Source organism: Aspergillus lentulus, assembly GCF_001445615.1.
Source record: "Aspergillus lentulus DNA, contig: Alt12, strain: IFM 54703, whole genome shotgun sequence".
Classification (NCBI taxonomy): Eukaryota; Fungi; Ascomycota; class Eurotiomycetes; order Eurotiales; family Aspergillaceae; genus Aspergillus; species Aspergillus lentulus.
Genome location: NW_028322115.1, coordinates 3,490,621 through 3,510,515, shown reverse-complemented (window position 1 = coordinate 3,510,515; position 19,895 = coordinate 3,490,621). Strand labels below are relative to the sequence as shown.

Below are 19,895 nucleotides of genomic sequence, written 5' to 3'. Positions count from 1 at the left end.
TTCTCGGACTCTTCGTCTCCGGGATGCTTTTATACTTATACCTGCGCTTCTATGTGCCCCTGCAGGTGCAGTCATGGATGTAACGTGTGAGTCAGACTGGCTTTATTCTGTACGTTCGGCTATTCACTTTCTTCGCGTAGCGCACCTTGGTGTGATTGACTACTGCAACTAATCCGGGAGGATTCGGACCTTGATACATCAAGGGAGCCGGTGGTGAATCGGCAGGTCTAGCCAAACCGTCAAATTGATTCACACGCGGTATTAACAATAGCCTCCTTGGCATTGTGGAAAGGACAGCGGGAGAAGCATGCTCTTGTGACATGTACATCTGTCTCCTGCTGGATCTGCCCGCCGGGTAAAGGCCTCTCCAAGGTGACATCGGGTCAGTCCTAGCTTCGGCCAAGAACTACTATGCATAAGCAAAAGAAACTACGGAGTACTAAGTATGTGCCTACGGACTAGGTAGCTCCTAGTGCATCATACGAGACGAAGTATAGCAGGTTATTATCCTATTACGAAATTTTCAAAGGACTAGCGTACAACGAATTGAACAGTCCGTGCAAGAGAAAATTAACATGTCTCACCGAGATAGTCCGTCTCATGATGCGAGACTGTAAGCAAGCAGCATTCCAATCGCCAATATCCAGTGCCCTACCACGGGTGATTGCGCCGCAGAGGCCGCACTCTCAGAGGATGGGGTTGGGCAGCTCAGCCCCGTGCGGATCGGGTTGGCACAAGCACTGGAGGCTAAGGCCGCGGAAATACTTGCGGCAGCTGTGGAATCGATCTTGGCCTTGCAAGGATTGGGAGCTGGCGACGGACCCACAGTTGCTGCACAGGAAGGTGCGCCCCAGGTTCGTGTAGCCGGCACCTCCAAAAGATCCGGGACTTGTACGGCCTGGGCTTGGGATTGGTCGCAGGTATCATCCTCGGTTGCGGTGACGAAGTCCGGAGAGGAAGTGCCATTCTTGGTAGAGAAGTACAACTCATGGCGGCGTGAGCCAAAATATCCGAAAGTCAATGCGTCGCTTTGCGGAGAGTAAGAGCAGTTGTTCATCTGGAGCTCCCAGGCGAACACAAAGGTCCCCTCAATGTCCAAATGGCCGGTGCTCCAATAGAGAAAGTAAGGGTCACTTGTCGTATAATTGATCTTCGAGAGTTGGATAGAGCCAGAGGTAGAGACGCTTTCATTCGTGTTGACATTTTGCTGCTCAATATAATAAGAAATCTCTGGGTTCAGGCTTGACAGGAGGCTCGGGTTTTGGATGGTGAATACGATTGGGGTGACTGGCGAGGGGGAGTAGCTCTCGTTGCGCGGAAAGATCAAGTCTACTTCCGTGACCCCGGGCGTAATAGGGGTCTGACTGTAAGCAAAGCCTAGACAGAGAGTCAAAATAAGCCAGCCTCGAGTAACCAAGCCCATCTTAGTCGCAGTGGTGATGGGGAAATGCAAGAGGGACAAGTTGATGGGGCCGGAATCTAGAGGTGCCGGCGAGAATGGTTCCTTAAGATGTTGGTGGTTTCTGGGCCCCTGGATGTGGCTTAAATAGACTGATACTAAAAGTCACATCATTCCTTGTAACTTTAGCGAACTTGCCAGAATGCAAGAACGGTTACATCGTGCATGCAGCCAAGCCTCAACTCTGTGAGTTGAGGTTCAAGGATAGAGGGCCTTTAGACAAGATGAATAGGAGGTTGACTTTAACTGAAGCCTGCCAGTGCCACTAGGGGCCTTGGCGTTTCCGGAGGCGTCCTGATCGTTTTGGTCAACACAAATTTGTAAAAATACCCATACTTTTTGTAGTCTAGCAGTCTTTTTGGTTGACACAACCTAATCCTGTATGGAGTAGATTCATATTGTGCCAACCGGCTTGGCACTGTTAGTACTTTATTTTTCAGACCAGGTACTAACTCCGGTCCTCAATTCGAACGATGGACGGATAGTCGGAAGTCCAACACTAAGTTAGTCGCCTGTCAGAATAAAAAAGCGCAGTTGTAGTTGTAGGCTGTCGACGTTACATTGTAGGCAGGAAAGTACAAAAGCCGCGAAATAGCCCCATTAGAGGATGAGAGGGCAGGTCTTTGGCTAATCACTCTTTTTTTCCTCTTAGTCGTTCTCTACTATTTCCACCCTTTGTCATTCTTTGATCATTCCTGTCTTCTCATAAGGTGGCACGATGACCCCTTCGTGGCTCCTAATAGCCGTAGGGTCCATATGCCTCTTGCTCTCTTGCGACGTTGCCTTTGCGGCACGAGGAAAAGTAGGCCTGAGAAATCCTGCCAGTCCTGGCTATCTCGGTAGAGATGCAGCATGTCCCGTAGCTTGCAGCGTCGCAGGACCCAATCCTTCCAACTGGTCTCTCTACCACAACTTTGAGCAGCTCCAGTCTTGCCACCAGACAATGTTTTATGATTTTTCTTTGTATGATCGAGTGGATGATCCAAGCACTTTCCATCGTCTCTACGCCTGTACCTCTTATGGCCCCGACTGGTCGAGTCTCCCACGCCCGAGCGCGAGGATGGCGGCCGCTGTCGATTCTATGAACTCAACCTATTCCCTTGGCTGGTGGAATGACGGACGACTCGCTACCTCGGATATTAGCTCCGTTTCTAAGCAGATGCGCCATTACCTGAAGGGTCAACATGTCGCGGCCAAGAGCACCAAGAGAAACACATTCTTATTTGCTCGATCTGGCTCGGCCACTGTCGGTATTTACATTGGCAAGGGTCTGCAGAGTGAGGGGGTTAGCTCATTTGCTCTTAATGCGCTGTCAGATAATGTTCGGACTCTAAATATCAGCTCCGGTAATATTGCCATGCAACTATGCGATCCGAACAGCAACAATGCCCATACCTTCGGGATTTTTGCCTCTAGCAATCGGTCTTTTACTCTCGTGCAAAGTGCAATGAAAACTTGGTCGAACGGAGGTTGTCTCTCTTTCGAAAATGAAAAAAACATTACCGGTCCGGCTGTCCTTACCACTCCTCTCTTGAAAATCTCGTCCAACGCCACCCAGTCGAAAACTATCCGTTCGAGCTCAACAGTAGCCGCCGTACCCACGTCATCCTCCCACAGCAATATCGTCATTCGGGCTGAATGCAGCACTGTACAGGTGGAAGGGGGAGATAGCTGCTCTGCTCTGGCCACAAAGTGTGGGATCTCTGCTGCAGATTTTAGCAAGTATAATTCTGGTCCGAACCTCTGTTCATCACTTATGCCAGGACAACATGTCTGTTGCTCGGCCGGCACCCTCCCTAATTTTGCCCCAAAACCTAACCCGGATGGATCGTGTGCTACATACACCATTCAACAAGACGACAACTGTGCAAACCTTGCTGCTCAATACAGTCTCACAAAGGAGGATCTGGAGGACTTCAACAAGAAGACATGGGGCTGGAATGGCTGCTCAAATGTCTGGGTTGGGACTGTGATTTGTCTGAGTAGTGGAAGCCCACCTATGCCCGACCCTGTGGCTAATGCAGTATGCGGGCCCCAGGTGCCAGGCACAGAAGCACCGGAGGACACTATGGATATTGCTGGGCTTAATCCCTGCCCATTAAATGCTTGTTGCAATGTTTGGGGTCAGGTAAGATGGTCCTCCTATAAGCAGGTCATGCAGTCAGTCCTAACTGGCTTGGGAATAGTGTGGCATAACAGATGAATTCTGTGTTGACACCAGCACCGGAGCTCCAGGCTCTGCGGAAAAAGGCACAAATGGCTGCATTTCTAACTGTGGCACTGAGCTTGTGCGCGGCAACGCCCCTGAGGTCTTCCGAAGCATTGCCTATTTTGAAGGTTATAGCTTGGGTAGTCGCAATTGTCTATACCAGGACGCCATCCAAATTGATGGGTCTAAGTACACACATCTACATTTTGCATTTGGTATACTCGCAGATGATTATCAAGTCAAGTTCCAGGATGCTGTGACTGAATATGAGTTTCAGAATTTTATGAAAATCTCTGGACCAAAGAAGATCCTGTCTTTTGGTGGCTGGGATTTCTCTGCCCAGCCTAGCACCTACAACATTTTCCGCCAGGGAGTCAAAGCCGCTAACCGGCTAACAATGGCCACAAACATTGCAAATTTCATTAAGGAGAATAACCTCGATGGTGTTGACATTGACTGGGAGTATCCTGGAGTATGCCCTCCATGACACTGTGCTCTTGATAATATATGACTAACATGTCTCCTCCATATAGGCACCTGACATTCCAGGTATTCCCCCCGATGATCCGGACTCTGGTGACAATTATCTGGCCTTCCTCGTCATTCTTAAGAATCTGCTCCCTGGAAAATCGGTGTCTATCGCCGCTGCATCATCGTACTTCTACCTAAAGAACTTTCCCATTGCGAAGATCAGCAAGGTCGTGGACTATATTATTTACATGACTTACGATCTTCACGGACAGGTTGGCAACCAAACTGTATCCATCAAAATTTCCACACAGCACACTAATAAGTTCGCCTTGTATAGTGGGATGCAATGAATCCCAATTCACAGATTGGCTGCCCTTCGGGAATGTGCCTCCGCAGCCAGGTCAACCTGACTGAGACCATCAGTTCTTTAGTCATGATCACCAAAGCAGGGGTGCCCTCAAATCAGGTTGTGGTTGGCGTAACCAGCTATGGGCGATCCTTCGCCATGGCTGATCCTTCATGTCATGGACCAGAGTGCTTCTACACCGGAGGTCCTTACGACTCGCAGGCCACCCCAGGAAAGTGCACGGCCACCGCGGGTTACATATCCGATGCTGAGATAAATGAGATCCTGGAAGGGTCCACGACGAACGGGCTCCTGAAACGCGACGGCCGAGTGAATCAGCATTATGTTGATCAGACGAGCAACAGCGACATTCTAGTCTACGACAATACCCAATGGGTTGCCTACATGAGCCCTGCAACCAAAGCGTCGCGCAAATCCCTCTACAAGGGACTTAATATGGGCGGCACTACTGACTGGGCCACAGATCTCCAGCAATACAATGATCCTCCCACGCGTGGTGGGGTCCTTGTGGAAAACTGGGCCGCTTGGAAAACAGCTATTAAAAATAATGAGGACCCTTGGCAAGTCGGAGATAGGACGGGAAACTGGACTGAGCTTCATTGTACTGACCAAGCTGTTGTTGATAAACGTACCCTGTCGCCGTCAGAGCGATGGAACCGAATCGACGCTCCTCATGCATGGGCTGATGCGATTAATGTGTGGAAAACTATTGATAAAGGCACTCAAATGGCCTTCACGGCGTCTATCTCAGACACCCTTGACGGCCCAGAGAGTGTCAACTGTGGCACGTTAAAGTCAACAAGCAACTGTGGTGAGACTAAACAGTGCAAGGAATTCGACAACAACGGTGCTGGCCCAGCAGGCTATTTGATTTGGAATTCTTTGGTCTATGTTCATGAGGTATGATTGCGTGGTCTAAGGCTGTGGGCAGGCTTTAACCATAATTGTAGCTGTACCAAAGCTATCACAGTGCCCTGTTCCAGGCCGCCGCTTCAGAAATCACCAACGCTCTCGACGATTTCGAGAACAAGTTTGCGCCAATACCTGAACCCGCGGACAATACATGGCTTTTGCTGCTGATCGATCTGATTACTCTTGGGACCGCGTCAGCAGCGGCCCCGTTCTTTAATTCAGGTATGTCCCTCCTGTGCTGAGCTCAACTCTTTACAACTCTTAACGCGGCGAGTTCGTGAGATACTAACCTTGTCTGCCAAAAGTACTGTCGAAGTTGCCGTATTTCATCGCGAAGGGGTCCACGCTGGACAACGTCAAAGATACTACTATGACCATTATCTCCCAAAGTACAACTATTGCCAAGGACTTGCTCAGCGACCCTGATCCGTATGTGTTGTTGCAAACATTTACAAGAGTGTGCTGACCGGTGAATGAAATAGTGATGACTGGACTCCAGAGAAGCAGAATGAGTTTACCAACTACATGGGCCAATCTATAGCGGGCTGGGGCGCAGTTGTAGAGAAGTCACTGAGCACACTATTCGACGGCTCTGACGCGTCAATCGAAATGCTAACAGACCTGATCTCCGATGGCAGATTTGTTGAAGGCTCCTCAATCAGCATGGCGCTACCCCCATCGGATGCAGGTGAGCTACCAAAAGATACGATGACTGCTCTGCAAAAAAGCGTAAGCAAGTCGTTCTTTGCCTTTGCCATTCCTTCCATCTGGACGGTTTCCGGCAGGTACCCTTTCGTTATTGACGCGGGCTACTCCTGTGACCATGCGGATGACATGGGAGATTATTTGGAGGCTGATACGATGAAGGTGGCAAAAGCCTGCTACCGCAATAAGCGCTACTACCTTGCCGCCCCGGAGGGGCAACCATGGGAGTGCGTTGAGGGTAGCTGCCTTGATAACCCATTTTCCGCACTGCCTGGCGTGGACTCGATGGGTCAAGGCTCGTTTGGTAATGTCACCGTGGAGGATATCATCATAGGATCGGTGCGTACGTACCTGCAGAACGGCGAGACGAACGGCGGCGGCGCAGCCGACCCTGCAGACGAGGGCACACTGGAGGATCTCTACAACGACGACATAACCACGCCAGGGATGATCCGCTTGCCAGTATGTAGCGCAGAAACCGCCTACCGTGCATGGGACCACGGCGACACTCCGGATACCGATGCCCCGAACTACCCGTGTGTTATTTATCCAGCGCCTGACTATTGCGGCAGCTCCACGTTCGTCGACCAGACCAGTGACGCGTCCCCAACCGTGTCGGACTGCATGCAGATAGTGAAGAATATTGCAAAAACAGACGGTAAATGGGAGGTTGAAAACGCAATTGGGTCCCAACACCAGCTTGTGCAGTATGGGACGTGCGCTTTCGGCGTGCAGGGAAAGGGTAAGCATGGAAACATTGACTTCCACATCGGCGCCCAGGATATTGTGGACATCATCAGCGACTCAGTGAGACAATTCGGCGGATCTGGCAAGGTTGGCTCCAAGGGCAAGATGTCTTGCAAGGGAACTGTCAAAGGCCAAACAGTTGAGTGGGGGTTGTATCATGATTAGGGGGATCCTAGCTCGGGAGTAGTAGGATTGACTACTCTGAGTTGACTGCTAAACTGATATGAAAATCGACTCTCCATAGGAAATGCTAGGTATGAAGAAGGCATGAAAAGGCGATTAGTAACTCACACCAAAAGTGTCTCATATACGCTTGTGACTGTCTTGTTCTTGCCTTTAAACGTCCTGTAATCTGACCGACCTTGGCGGTGTTTAGAACCGTAGTAGAGACCCTGCGATCTGGCTGAGCGCTTAACTAACTATAGAGTTGCTTCCTAAGTAATACAGTCAGTGTCTCGCTAGTCACATGAGAAAATCGGTTCTATTTCTCTTCCCAGATCTATAAAGTCTCCTAGCCGAAGAAGATAAAGTTCCACTGTGCCATTAATTCTCGCGCTTTCCTGACTGTCAGGACTAGCTATGATAAGGGAGCACCTGCCGAAGTATGTGACTTGAGACGCTTGTCACAATTCCCATTCAAAGCTGTTATCTTTGAAGACAGATCTCTCCACGCATCAAACTCGCAAACCTACTTCCTCTTCTGGGATACACAGTTTCGACGGGGTTCCTTCAATGGAATGGGCATTAAAAAAAAATGCTATTGTAGGATCAAGGTACTGTTGTAAAGTTTGTTCTTGCAGTAGGGATGAGGGCATTGAATAGCCTCCTCCTTTACTCTGCCAGCCAAATGCTTATCATTAATATGGTTTATCAGCGTAGATATTCTCCTGCTATTATTGGAATCATTACACGGGTACTTTAGTATGGTCACCTATGTAGAAAGGACAGAATCCAGGAGTAACTAATTACTATGTAAATTAGAATTGTAATAGTCTATAGCAAGGTCGTAGATGGTCTAAATAGTATTAGCAGTTGCTCAGTCCAAAGTACCAAGCTACTAAGCTATTCATTTCCCCTATTTCTATCTCATGTGTACAGAGTTCAGAGAAACTATGATCCAAACAAGGCAGTGTCCCAAGATGGAAGCTCACCAGTGATTCGCCATGTGACAATAAAATATGCATACTATAAGACTTTATACTATGATATTTACTCTATTTATTAACGTATAAGTACCCGCCAAGAACCCATAGGTTTGATATCCATACCTATAAGGCTATACCCCACCCACAGGCTGTAAGGTCGGCCATTAAGGTCCGAGGTCAACTGGTAAGATCAGCGTGAAGGGAGCAAGATAACCGTAGATTGCCTAAGCAAAGAGAACTAATCGCTGAGTTGCAGAATACTCGGCAACTTGCGGAGATATCTACAGTGTATCACTTGATCTGGTATCCGTGTCAGCAGCACACGCACACCGGGAACCTGGGTGTGCCTCACCGTAACCACCATGTAACTCTTGTATGGCATCACCATATAAAAGGTACATATGGTTTATCCAGTCTAGGTATATACACACTTAGGTTTTTCTAGTTTATTATTATTTAGATATATAAGTATCTATCTTTTATTACTATCTCTATGCTTAGAAAGGAAAGTTATAAGTGTTATAATAAAGTAATCTCTCTTTATATTTTTCCATAAGGAGAGACTTCTAGACAGAAAGTTCATGCATTCTTATATCTCCCTAATTTTTAGTTAAAACTCTTAAAATGCTTTTGACTATAAGATATTTCCTTTTAATATTTTAATATTACTTTATAGAATATGGTTACCCTTAGTGAATACAGTAGAATACCTGAGATATTAGACTTAGTATGTACCTTTTATATGGTGTTGCCATACAAAAGGTACATGGTGGTTATGGTGAGGCGCACCTACACCACAGAGCACAGATATAGCTGCACTATCACCGGTGGCTGCATACAGCAGCTTTATGGTCCGCCATAGCCCTTAACACAGGCTGAGGCCATCGACCCAAAACCCGCCAAGAAATGGGTTTGGCTTGGACCCAACCCGTCAACCCACGGGTTATGGCGAGGCCTAAAAACTCTACAAAATGGCCATATCTATCATTAGTGGCCGGAGCCCTTTTCTTATGACTAATTTGGTTTGGTTTGCCTTTTTTTTATATCTCCTAGTACTCTGTTATGAATCCTTATAACTTAGTAAAACTATAGAGCTCCTCCACTTCTCCCCTATATTAAGGTTATTTAAAGATGTGCCACATGACATGCTGGGATGTGAGGGGAGACAGAGACGAAATATATCATAAAAAGAACACTGCTTGTAGATAGGAAGAGAAACAATGGTTAAGTAGAGAAGAAGCCCTCATATTTAAGCTGGCGATGGAGGTACTAATAATGGGCTGCAGGGAGTCTAGTCACCACAGAATAGCTCTCTCACCAACTGATCACCCATGCTCACCTTCACTCACCTTTACTCACTACACTCACCCTGTAGTTTAGCATTTCTCACCTATAAAGCAGCAGGCCTTCAAGGGCGCATGAAACTTCTGACTGTGTTGATAATACTAGCTTAAGTACAGCTAAGCAGACTGGAAGCCCTGTTTTCTACACCCTATAGTTATATTATGGGAGTGTTTCCCGATGAATGCACGCATATCAGAGTGCTAAAGAGCTGCAGGAGTCTGATGAAGACAGCCAGAAGAGTGAGGATGGTCTTCTTTTGAAAAGGAAGTACCAAAGGAGTAGTATAGAAGCGCGTGTTCAAACTCGCATATATATAAGCATGGTTAGTACCTGATAGCCTGCTGGCTAAGACGACTCACAGAAGCAGAACTAGCGATATATGGGCAGTCTTCCTTATCTGAAAAGACGAAATTGTCCTTTGTATTCCTAAGGTACGTCAAACAGTAGGTCGAGCATAGTTGACTAGATATGTACCTTTCAGAAGACATAGTTATATAAGACTCAAACTGCTCATGGCGGATATTTAGTTAATTTTCTATATCCTTCCTATCTAAGCTCTGCTGGTTGGGGCGGTTTGATACTGGTAAGATATGGTTGACAAGGGGTATACCCACAAATTCAGATGGGAAGGCCCTGTTTTCCACACCCTAGGGTTGTATGTGCTAGATTAGTAGATACAGCAGTATCTATAGTAAATAGAATACTTAATTGCGTTAGTGTGAAGCATATCCAGTAGTTACCTGCTATTATTAGCATTCACAGTAGGTAATAGGAAATGCATCTGTGTTATTAACTCATGGTAGAATACTATAGACAGATTAGTAGGAGATAGTGTACTGGATAAGGGATACCACTGCATCTATTCTAGCTGCCTTATATAGTTACTAAATCTTCTGTCTGGTGTTAATAGCTTCTAGAAGGTCTTCCTTTTTTTTTATTAGAGGGCTAATGGGCAAGAAAAATATTGCTCTAAATACTATATATAAGTATAGTATTTCTTAACCACAACACAGCAACCTTTCTATAGTAATATCAATCACAGGAGACCTGGCCCACCGTGGAAGGTATGTATATTAATACCAGACAACAGACAGCCAGACTAGTTATACTGAAACAGAATGACAAAAAGCAGAATTAATATACTCAAGGACTCTTGATGTCCAGTGAAAAGAGAGGACATCCAGGAGAAACAACCTTAAATACTTGGTGATATATATCTGTGTACCTTCTGCTGCATAGGTACACACCTACAGGAAATAAGTCAGCTGCCCAGCCATCCCTGTAGACAGGTAGCACAGCATGTACGTCCGTCAGTCTGACAAGGTGGTGTGTTCTGATACCCTTTCCAATGCTATCCAGACATTACAGGCTAATATTGCAAAGTGCATATTAGAAAAGACTTAGTATGTCTTAGACTTTGGTTTTGTCACAGGATGAGCTCGGCCACGGGGATGCATCACGATGGGCAATGCTAGTATCAAACAGGCACTTAATATCTTTTGTGACATGCAGGACAAGCTTATCCAACTTGTCAAGTCTGTGGAACATAGAGAATCTTCCCTCAGTAGATAATAACTCCACAACGCCAATATCTACAATATAGTGACAATTGCTTCCGAAAAATCCTCCAAAGCCTCGGAACATTCGGATGCCTCTGGCGCTCCAACCTCCATTCGAAAACCCTCAGTAACGATCCCAATCCGCTCGTACTTGGTCGAATCTCTCGGCGACTTCCCTAGAAGGAGGTAAGCGTGATCCACCCGTTGGCGATTCCCCCCTTTCCTGATACGACCAACACAGTGGTACCCAATATAGAATAGGAAGACCGGTGTCCCGGACTCGGCCTGTTTCGTCGATGACCCTGGCAGTGATCGACGTACGGACCTTTCCACGACACCATTCTCGTTGGTGAACTCGAAAGTCTCCAGTGCCATATCGGCTTCGGGTCGGAGCCTTTTGGAGCCATGAACAACGACATATGTCTTTTTATCTGGATCTATAAGGCCGGGTCCAATTTCCAGTGTCGTTTCAAGTAGAAGCCCTCGTAACGTCACATGCGCACTGTCTATGGGGCCCAGTAGGTTTTGACCTGCTACCTTGCAATCCGCGTCGAGAACCGTGCATGAGCGTGCCGAAACCCACCCAGGACTATAGAAGATTCTATGCTCAATTGACGCCCAGGAGAACGTGGGAGCGCCGTAGTTGACAAGGGGAATCACCGTGTGGTTGGCCTCGATGTTGTCATTCTCCATGCACGCTTGCCAACTAAGATCAGCTACTAGATTATCCAACCAAACGCCAGCGATATACCTAGACTTGGTAATATCTTGGACGACCTGGGCGATACCCGATATTGCCGGCAGTTTGTCGGACGATATAGTCAGCACCCGACTGGTAAACTCGGTGACCACCTCGTGCCAGTCCTTATATGCCTCTTGCGAGTCTGTGATGGAGTAGAACGGCCAGAAAGAAAAGATCTTGCTTTTATCGCGGACCCGGTCAAGCATCCCGCATTCGCATGCGGACCCTCCCAGACAGGACCACCACAGTTCCTCTTGGTGGTAGCCGAGCACCCTCGTCGAGAGGTTACTCTCCTGCAGAGTCCAGCCCCGGAACCATAACGGCGGCGTGTCATCGTCCATCAAGTCAAGCGTGTGTGTTGTCTCGGCAGGGACCATCCTTGCACCCAAGAGCGTGCGCTGGCCGGTCCAGGTCTCCCATTCAATAATCAGGGGAGGTTTCTGCCCAGCGGCAAAGTGCTCGTGTTGAAGGAACCCTTCCGTGACGCATGCCGCGGTGGCGGCTGAAATGGTCAGATAGGCGTTGCGGTAGACAGACGCCATGTTGCTGGACTCGATTTCCCAATCAGACGCAGAGTCTTGGATAATGCACAGTGCATCTATCCATACGTATTGGACTTTCAGCTTGCGGGTCACGGTGATGGCGTCTCGGATCGTCTGTGGGAGATTTGAGATTGGTATGCCTTGTTTCATGGCTTCGTAATTGGAAGCTGTCGTCTTGATGGTTTCGAGACCTCCCCAGCAGTAACTGAGAGCAACATAGCGGTCTTGAGAGGAGGGTACCGTCTCGACCACTCGAACCTCGGTGTTTCCAGGTACGCCCACGTCGATCAGACGCGTTGGGACGTAAGTGGAGGTCGGTCTGCATGTTGGATGTTGCTCGCACTTTGCAAGGCATGACTCGATGAAATCGTCTGCTGCCTGCGAGTCCGGATGGGTGCTGAGATCGCGGCCGGTCACGATGCCTTGCCACGCAGGTGGTTGTCCTGTCGACTGTCAGCTTTGAAACGCATGTTTGGATTTTTCATCGCATATCTAGGGATCTTTACCTGAAGGTGTATAGATCTGGACTGTACTGTAAGTTAATGGTTCTAGTATCGTGGTTTCATTGTTCTCTTGCATAGAGAGCATGACAAAGTCGCCGGACGCAAGCTCAAACTCAAAATATCGGAGACATTCCAAGATAAACAGACACACACGGCATCCGCGTGAGGCCACAAAGTCCCTCAAGTATCTCACGTTAACATTCGAGTTACCAGGACCACCACCGTTGCCCGCACGTTGAGCGGAATACTTCAAGTCGAGACAAACGTCGCATGTCTGGGACATTGTGTCGCCGGGTTGGGGTGATTCTTTGCTCTCATCTATCATGATGTCATTTCCCTTTCTGCGACATCCATCCATTTCTTCTGACTGTCCTTGAATGGGGTGCGGCTCTCGAGATCATTTCGTGTCTCCCACCACCTGTAGTCCCCGCTTATCTCACAGCCGGAGTCTAGTACCCCGGATATGCAAGGGTATCCTGGCGTCCAATCCATGTCATCCTTTCAGTTGTTGTGAGAGCTGGCGCGAGGCTGTCATTGGCATCGGACGGCTGCCTATTGACGCCCTGCACTGCTGCCCGATTCTAATTTCTAACAGCAGTTTAATCCTGAAGCTGTATTGTTCCTGTCAGCTTCTGGAAAGCTAGCGGTCGCCTCACTCTGTTTCGGGGACCACCATATCCGTCAGGACAGATATGCTTGCTTTTAGCAGACTAGCCTCACCATCGCATCTCGTTTTCTACTGCTCAAAACCCATGGCAGTCGATGTTATTGGCAGCTTGGCCTCCCGAGGTCACACGGGTTGTTCTCTGGGCTCGTGCTCACGCGGAAGCAATAGACATCTTCTCGGCACCAATATAAAATGCGGCCTTGGACTTGACATTATAAGCACGACGGACTTCGCTCGAACAAAGACACCTCAGCGCGAGAAAGACCCTCTAGAAGTAGCCTTATCACCAAAATGCCCAGAAAAACCGACGCGGCCGACCGGAAGAACAGACTCGACGCCGAGGCACAAGCCGCGATCGCCGACATGAGGTCCAAAACACCCCCTAGACAACTGGGAACCTTCGACGCCTGTTGGGCCGGAAAGCAAGTAACCCCAATTTCCTATGTTCTAACCTCGCTAACAGCTCGTGTGCACCGCAGTGCTTCCCCGGCAGTCAAGCAGCAATACCTGCAAGACCGGAGACAAAACTATCCGACAGCAGCGAAGAGGGCCGCTGCTGCTGCCGCTCGGCCGGTTGCGAGTACCAGTTCGAAGACTGTCGTGACGTCGAGTTATAACTCCGGTGGGAGCTCGAAGCAGGCTACCAGCTCGTCGGGCCATAGTTCTAAGAAGACTTCTTCTGGTACCTCTAAGAAGACTCCGACTGGTACTAGTTCCTCTAAGAGTACGAGCGGATCACGCAAACGGTATGTGTTTATTAGTCTGTGGCAGAGGGAGTATACTTACAGCAACAGGTGACATGTATACTACTACGCATAATGGATGCGGGAAATGGGTGATATTCATGCTGCTCGCGTCGCCTTCGTTCTGAGCTCCATCTGTCACGTGTTTAACTCTCTGTTGCCTACTTTATCGAGTCTCGATTCGCAATAGGGCTGAAATCTAGTGGCCCATGATCAGAAAGCCGGATGGTTTAACGCACATTGCAGACGTCATCTTTAACATGATTTGGAAGTTCTCTCTATGCTTCCCTCTCCCATTTGGCGATGAAGCAGGAAAGATTGTAGCACACCGTAGACTGAGAGGGTAAGTCCCTTGTTCGAAGGACTATGAAGCTTTCACAAAACAACTTCAATATTTGGTTTGGAGGGTCAGGCTCCTGTTTGGCGAAGTATCTGGTTTCAGGCTCGTTTCGCGAGAGCATCCATCTGGAGGATATTAATAATTCTCTCTTGCAGGACCATAAAGGAAAAAAATATATTACATCTTCCAGTTGTTTACAGCTCTTCGATTTGTCGCTTTCTCTCTTCAGTTAAGACCATTTTATCATGATAAAGAGGTCATATAAAACTGAGCGCAATTATTGGACAACTTCGAGTCACAACAAACTCGATGACTGGGGGTTCAAGATGAATTGGATAGAAGTAGATGGTGATGGTCAGGAGGTGAAAGAGCCCTGGAGTATTTATGTCTATGAAAAGCCCTTTTAATCTCAACTCACCCACTCCTTGGCTTGAGAAGCATCACCCAGCTCACCCGCACTCACCCTCTGGTTTAGCATCCATCACCCACAAAGCGGCAAGGGCTGAAGGGCTCAGGTACTGATTAACCGCATTTATAATAAAGGCTTAAGTACAGCTGAGTGGATGAGAAGCCCTGTTTTCCACACCCTAGGGTTGCATGTGCTAGATTAGTAGATACAGCAGTATCTATAGTAGATGGAATACTCAATTGCATCAGTGTGAAGCATATCCAGCAGTTACCTGCTGTTGTTGGTGTTCATGGTGAATGATACTACTTTATCAGTGGGAAATTCAATCATGTGAATGACTTGATGGCCCCCAGGTCAAATACCATAGACAGATCAGTAGGGGATGGTGTAGTGGACAAGGGACACCACTGCATCCGTTCTAGCCGCCTTGTGCAATCATGAATCTTCTATTCGGTGTTGATGGCTTCCAGAAGGTCTTCTAATTCTTATTAGAGGGCTAATAGACAAGGAAGTTGTTGCTCTAAATACCGCACATAGGTATGGTGTTGCTCGACCACAGCGCAGCGAACCTTTCTATAGTGGCATCGAGCGCAGGCAGATGGATCAGAGTAGAAGGTCGGTACATCGTTGACAGACGACAGAGAGACAGACAGAAGAAAATGACAGAAACAGGATCTAACATGCTTAATACTCTCCATCGCTGGCCGCTAGCACTAGTCCTCGACTTCCTTCATAACATTGGTCAGTTATTGCGAAGAGGCCAATGCGACAGTCAACATAAAGCTTCAAAAAGAGTTGGCCATCTTGGCCAGGCACTAAGCAGTGGCGTGTCTAGTGACAAAAAAGCTTGATTTTCACCATCTTAGTGTTGTCATACTTGACTCTTGCCTCTGACACGATGCACTTTCACGGTAGGGCCTGGTGATGGAAGGGTTACCCGCCGAATGCACGCTATATAACTATGCTAAGAGCTGCATAGTCTGATGGAGACAGCCAGAAGAGTGAGAGGATGGTCTTATCTTGAAAAGGAAGTACCAAAGGAGGAGTAGAGAAGCGCGTGTATCAAACTCGCATATACAGGGACAAGGATATCCCTAACCACCAACCACCGACCCTCGGATCAAGGAATCAACAAAATTCCTAATACCCTGACGATTTACCCAGGCCAATCGCGCCGCATAATACGTCCCTCCTCCAAGGAATCCCATCACCAAGCCCGAAACCGCCATCAGATCCCAGTTCCTCGCCTTGTAAACTGGCATCCGCATATCCGCCGTCTGGAGATGCATCGGCCGCGTTTCCTTCCCATCCACAACCCTCAGCTCCGTATCATACAACACCTCCTCAATAAGGTCCGCGCCCAGCTGCTTCCGTCTAGACGCCACGTGAGCGATCCGCTGCAGCCGTAAGACATTGCGCGCGTAGCTCCCTTCACGATCTTCCAGGATTAGCTTCGTCTTAGTGTAGACCTCCTCCGCCGTGAAGCGGAACTTGTGCAGAACCTCAGATGTCCCGCTGCCGGCTAGTTTGGCCGCGTTGCCGATCTGGTCGAAGAAGAAGGGCATGGCGAGCATGGGTTTACCGTGGTAGAGGCCCTCGTTGGCGCTGGATCCGCCGCCGTGGGTGAAGTAGATTCGGGCGTGCGGGTGGTCCAGGATTGACCGTTGCGGCGCAAAGAAGGGGAATAGCCAGTCGGCGTGTTTTCCGGCTAGGAGGTCGCCGAAGCGGATGGTTTGGCCGTCGATGGTGAACTGGTCTGCTGTGTCGAAGAGCTGCCGTCCGCTCTTGCCTACGGACCAGATCACGCCGTTGATGAGCCCTGCATCCATCGCCTGGATGAGCCCGTGGATGATTTTCCGAACATCCGCGTGCGGCAGGATGATGTGAGTCCCCAGCGCGACGTAGATGGTTTTCGGGTGCTGGTCCAGGAAGCGCTGGTGGATGTCATCCAGCGGGGGATATTCATCTGCGAGGATGGGTCCCACGGCAGCAACCAGCGGAGGGAGGTCCTTGGGGACTTCCAGACCGAAGAACGAGTTCACCAAGACCAGGTAGTCCGGTTTCGACGGGGTGGGAAGAAGATAGTTCAGACCCGCGCGTTTGCGCATCGCCTTGGTCCATTTCATAAGTTTCAACGCCTCGGGCAAGGCACGCACGACCACCAGCTCGTTATTGATCCGAGACCACATGGATGCATTCTCCGACGTCAGGGTCATGTCTAGCTGGAAGCCCGGCTGGCCGGGGATATACGAGCAGGGGACCATCATGTACGGCATCTGGGGCCACACGATGGCGATGGGCAGCTTGTACTCGATATGGATATCCTTTACCGCGTCGACGAAGAAATCCGCGACCATCATATCTGGTCGTGTGGCGGGATCGGCCATGATCTCCTTCAGTCGATGGTAGGTTTGCGTCCATAGCGAATCAAAGAGGTATTTGGAGTCCATAACATCCCCAAATCCCTTGGTTGGGTCCCAGAGTCGGCTTCGCTTGTAGTGAGCGTCGAGCTGTTCTTCTGTGGGGCCTGGGCCCATGAGATGCGTGCGCGATATTGGGAACCCGTCTGTCCATTTCTCTTGACCATCGAGCGTAGCAAAGTCGATGACATGGCCTCGGCTGGCGAGAATCTTACCGAGTTCCAGGACGGGTGCTAAGCCGTTAGAATATATGGATTCCATACATGCAGTAGAAGGATGTGATACTCACCCGCGTGGGTATAGCCTCCCCCCGTAACTACTAGGAGGATCTTCCTTGGAGTAGTTATTTCTGGCATTGTGGAACTGCACAGGAGCTTATCTCTAACTCTAAATAATTTAAGCCGGCTCTGAGTCTGGACGGCGAGAGATTAAAATACCTCGATGAGCACGGATCCTCGGATGCATCGAGCCATTTGTCTCGCCATAAAAAGCCGCCGATTGACTCCGCTAGTTCCAGGATAAACGCCAATCAATACAACATGTCAGTGTTATAGACAGGGATTGTAGCTAGCTAAGAATGGATCTATGTCGTGTCTTAGATTTCAAAGTTTATGGTACATGGCCCGTCTCTTTCCCCACGCTTGATCAATCCATTACGTATATACGCTGTCATGACTTACTCAAAAGGTATATATCCATAGTACTGCTACCGAGATTTAAGACCATTTTGCACGCAGACGGCACGTCCTTGTGTGAGTCGTGGTCTGACTGTCTCGCTACATACACATCCAAGGTCATGGTTGGAGACAACATTCCTAAACTTGCGGTTCTCATCGACGCGGATAATGCGCGCTCCTCCGTTGTCAATCTCCTACTTTCTGAAATCGCAAAATATGGCACAGCTCATGCGAAGCGGGCCTATGGGGACTGGAGTAAACCTGAACTACAGGGCTGGAAGGATAAGCTCCTTGAGCAATCGATCCAACCAGTCCAGCAGTTCGCGTATACGCACGGCAAGAATGCGACCGACTCAGCTATGATTATAGACGCGATGGATCTCCTATACTCTAGTCGGTATGATGGATTCTGCCTTGTCTCAAGCGACAGTGACTTCACCCGGTTGGCTGCTCGAATCCGCGAGTCAGGACTAACTGTGTACGGATTCGGGGAGCATAAGACGCCGCGGCCCTTCGTCACTGCCTGCGACAAATTTATCTACACCGAAAACCTCGTGCACATCGATGAGCTTGTGCCGCATTCTGACAGTGCTCACGTGGGGAAAAATCGTTCATCAGCCCTGCAGACTCAAAATGACAGCGATTTAGCAAGTCTGCTGCGGACGACGGTAGAAGCAGTCTCCGATGACGATGGCTGGGCTCGGCTGTCTACCGTCGGCCAGCTACTCACCCAAAGATACCCCGACTTTGACCCTCGTACCTATGGATGCCATAAGCTCAGCGATATAATCACCAACTTGCCTTTCTTTACAACTGCCCGCCGCTCCCTTGGAAAGGGCTCAGGCACGGAGATCTTCGTACACGATGAGCGTCGGAAGCCTAAGGATCCATGCTAAATGTCTATATACATCATCAATCCCTCCCCGTCAACCCTTTGTCTGGTCAATTAGTTGAAATAGTCTCATCCACGTATATTATTATTGCCTTCTCTTACACAAGTCCTCCACCTTCTTCTTCTTTTACGAGTTATTGACGAGACTCGAAAAGTAATAGTCCAACCTCAAGGGCTGTACGTACGCGAGATAGTGGGTAGCAATAACGTTATTAAATTGACTGCCACCTGGTGGCTCTGCAAAACATCCCGTTTGGATTCCGGCGCAGAGAGCGTAAGTCTTTCCCCGGGCACCGACCTGAATCTCATGGCCAAGAGCCAACAGTGCTCGTTCAGGCGTTGCAGACGACATCGAAGGGCACCTTCATCGTGGATCCGTCTATGTGACTCCCGTTGATTCTTAACCAACGTTCAAAGTGTAACTATCGCGTTATATTCAAGAGAATGAAGAGAAATTAGCAGTGCCTCTTGGCTCACATTTCCACGGCAAATAGATACATCCCCCACTTGCTGCCTGGCATCTGTCATGTCACATCGAGACTACTACCTCGGGACTGCGATGTTACAATGACTGAATAAGGCACCAATCAACTATAACTAGCGTATTGTATCAATTGCTTTGGACTAGAGCCTACAAGTTAATGGTCGTTGATATAAGGGCCCTTATGCTTCTAGGGCTTAGGGCTTGGCGCTGTCTGTTCCAGTTCCACAGCTCATGCAAGCTCAAATGTGTCTAGTAAAGCAATAAAGACAAAAGAAATATACAAGTATTGGTAGTGGTACTGCCAATCAGCCTTTTATGATACACTGCCTAGCACTTCGATAGAAGGAGCATGTCTGGGGACAGGGCAATCTTGATTCTGTCTATAGCTCAACCAAAGTCATTGTGGCATGCTCTATACCAGCGACAAGGCGAGTGTACACAAATGAGGCTGCCTAGAGATTTATTGACCAAAGCTGCGTCTCCAACTTTCTCAGATATCATTGGAACCGGGTGGTAATAAGGATAGATGCATCTTATCGTCATCATCATAAATTATAT

At 48.6% G+C, this 19,895-nt stretch overlaps 6 protein-coding genes across 6 annotated transcripts; 3 read left to right on the top strand and 3 right to left on the bottom strand.

Moving 5' to 3' along the window:
• Positions 1-598: 598 nt before the first annotated feature.
• Positions 599-1,423, bottom strand: ALT_7072 (uncharacterized protein; the record flags this gene model as incomplete). Its single annotated transcript, XM_033558413.2, has 1 exon — positions 599-1,423. The coding sequence occupies one exon, from the start codon at positions 1,421-1,423 to the stop codon at positions 599-601; it is 825 nt and encodes a 274-aa protein (XP_033414304.2).
• Positions 1,424-2,519: 1,096 nt separating this feature from the next.
• Positions 2,520-7,035, top strand: ALT_7071 (killer toxin subunits alpha/beta; the record flags this gene model as incomplete). The annotated part of the gene is made up of 7 exons (XM_089600177.1): positions 2,520-3,587; positions 3,646-4,140; positions 4,202-4,426; positions 4,477-5,406; positions 5,457-5,640; positions 5,724-5,847; positions 5,901-7,035. 7 exons carry the CDS (start codon positions 2,520-2,522, stop codon positions 7,033-7,035), a joined length of 4,161 nt encoding a protein of 1,386 aa, XP_089455639.1.
• A 3,916-nt stretch (positions 7,036-10,951) lies between these two features.
• On the bottom strand, positions 10,952-12,988 carry ALT_7070 (HET domain-containing protein; the record flags this gene model as incomplete). The annotated part of the gene is made up of 2 exons (XM_089600176.1): positions 10,952-12,645; positions 12,709-12,988. 2 exons carry the CDS (start codon positions 12,986-12,988, stop codon positions 10,952-10,954), a joined length of 1,974 nt encoding a protein of 657 aa, XP_089455638.1.
• Positions 12,989-13,663: 675 nt separating this feature from the next.
• ALT_7069 (uncharacterized protein) lies at positions 13,664-14,170 on the top strand (the record flags this gene model as incomplete). The annotated part of the gene is made up of 2 exons (XM_089600175.1): positions 13,664-13,781; positions 13,836-14,170. The coding sequence occupies 2 exons, from the start codon at positions 13,664-13,666 to the stop codon at positions 14,168-14,170; spliced, it is 453 nt and encodes a 150-aa protein (XP_089455637.1).
• Positions 14,171-15,958: 1,788 nt separating this feature from the next.
• On the bottom strand, positions 15,959-17,640 carry ALT_7068 (glycosyltransferase family 1 protein; the record flags this gene model as incomplete). Its single annotated transcript, XM_033558409.2, has 2 exons — positions 15,959-17,517; positions 17,574-17,640. The coding sequence occupies 2 exons, from the start codon at positions 17,638-17,640 to the stop codon at positions 15,959-15,961; spliced, it is 1,626 nt and encodes a 541-aa protein (XP_033414300.2).
• Positions 17,641-18,080: 440 nt separating this feature from the next.
• Positions 18,081-18,857, top strand: ALT_7067 (NYN domain-containing protein; the record flags this gene model as incomplete). Its single annotated transcript, XM_033558408.1, has 1 exon — positions 18,081-18,857. One exon carries the CDS (start codon positions 18,081-18,083, stop codon positions 18,855-18,857), a length of 777 nt encoding a protein of 258 aa, XP_033414299.1.
• Positions 18,858-19,895: the final 1,038 nt, after the last annotated feature.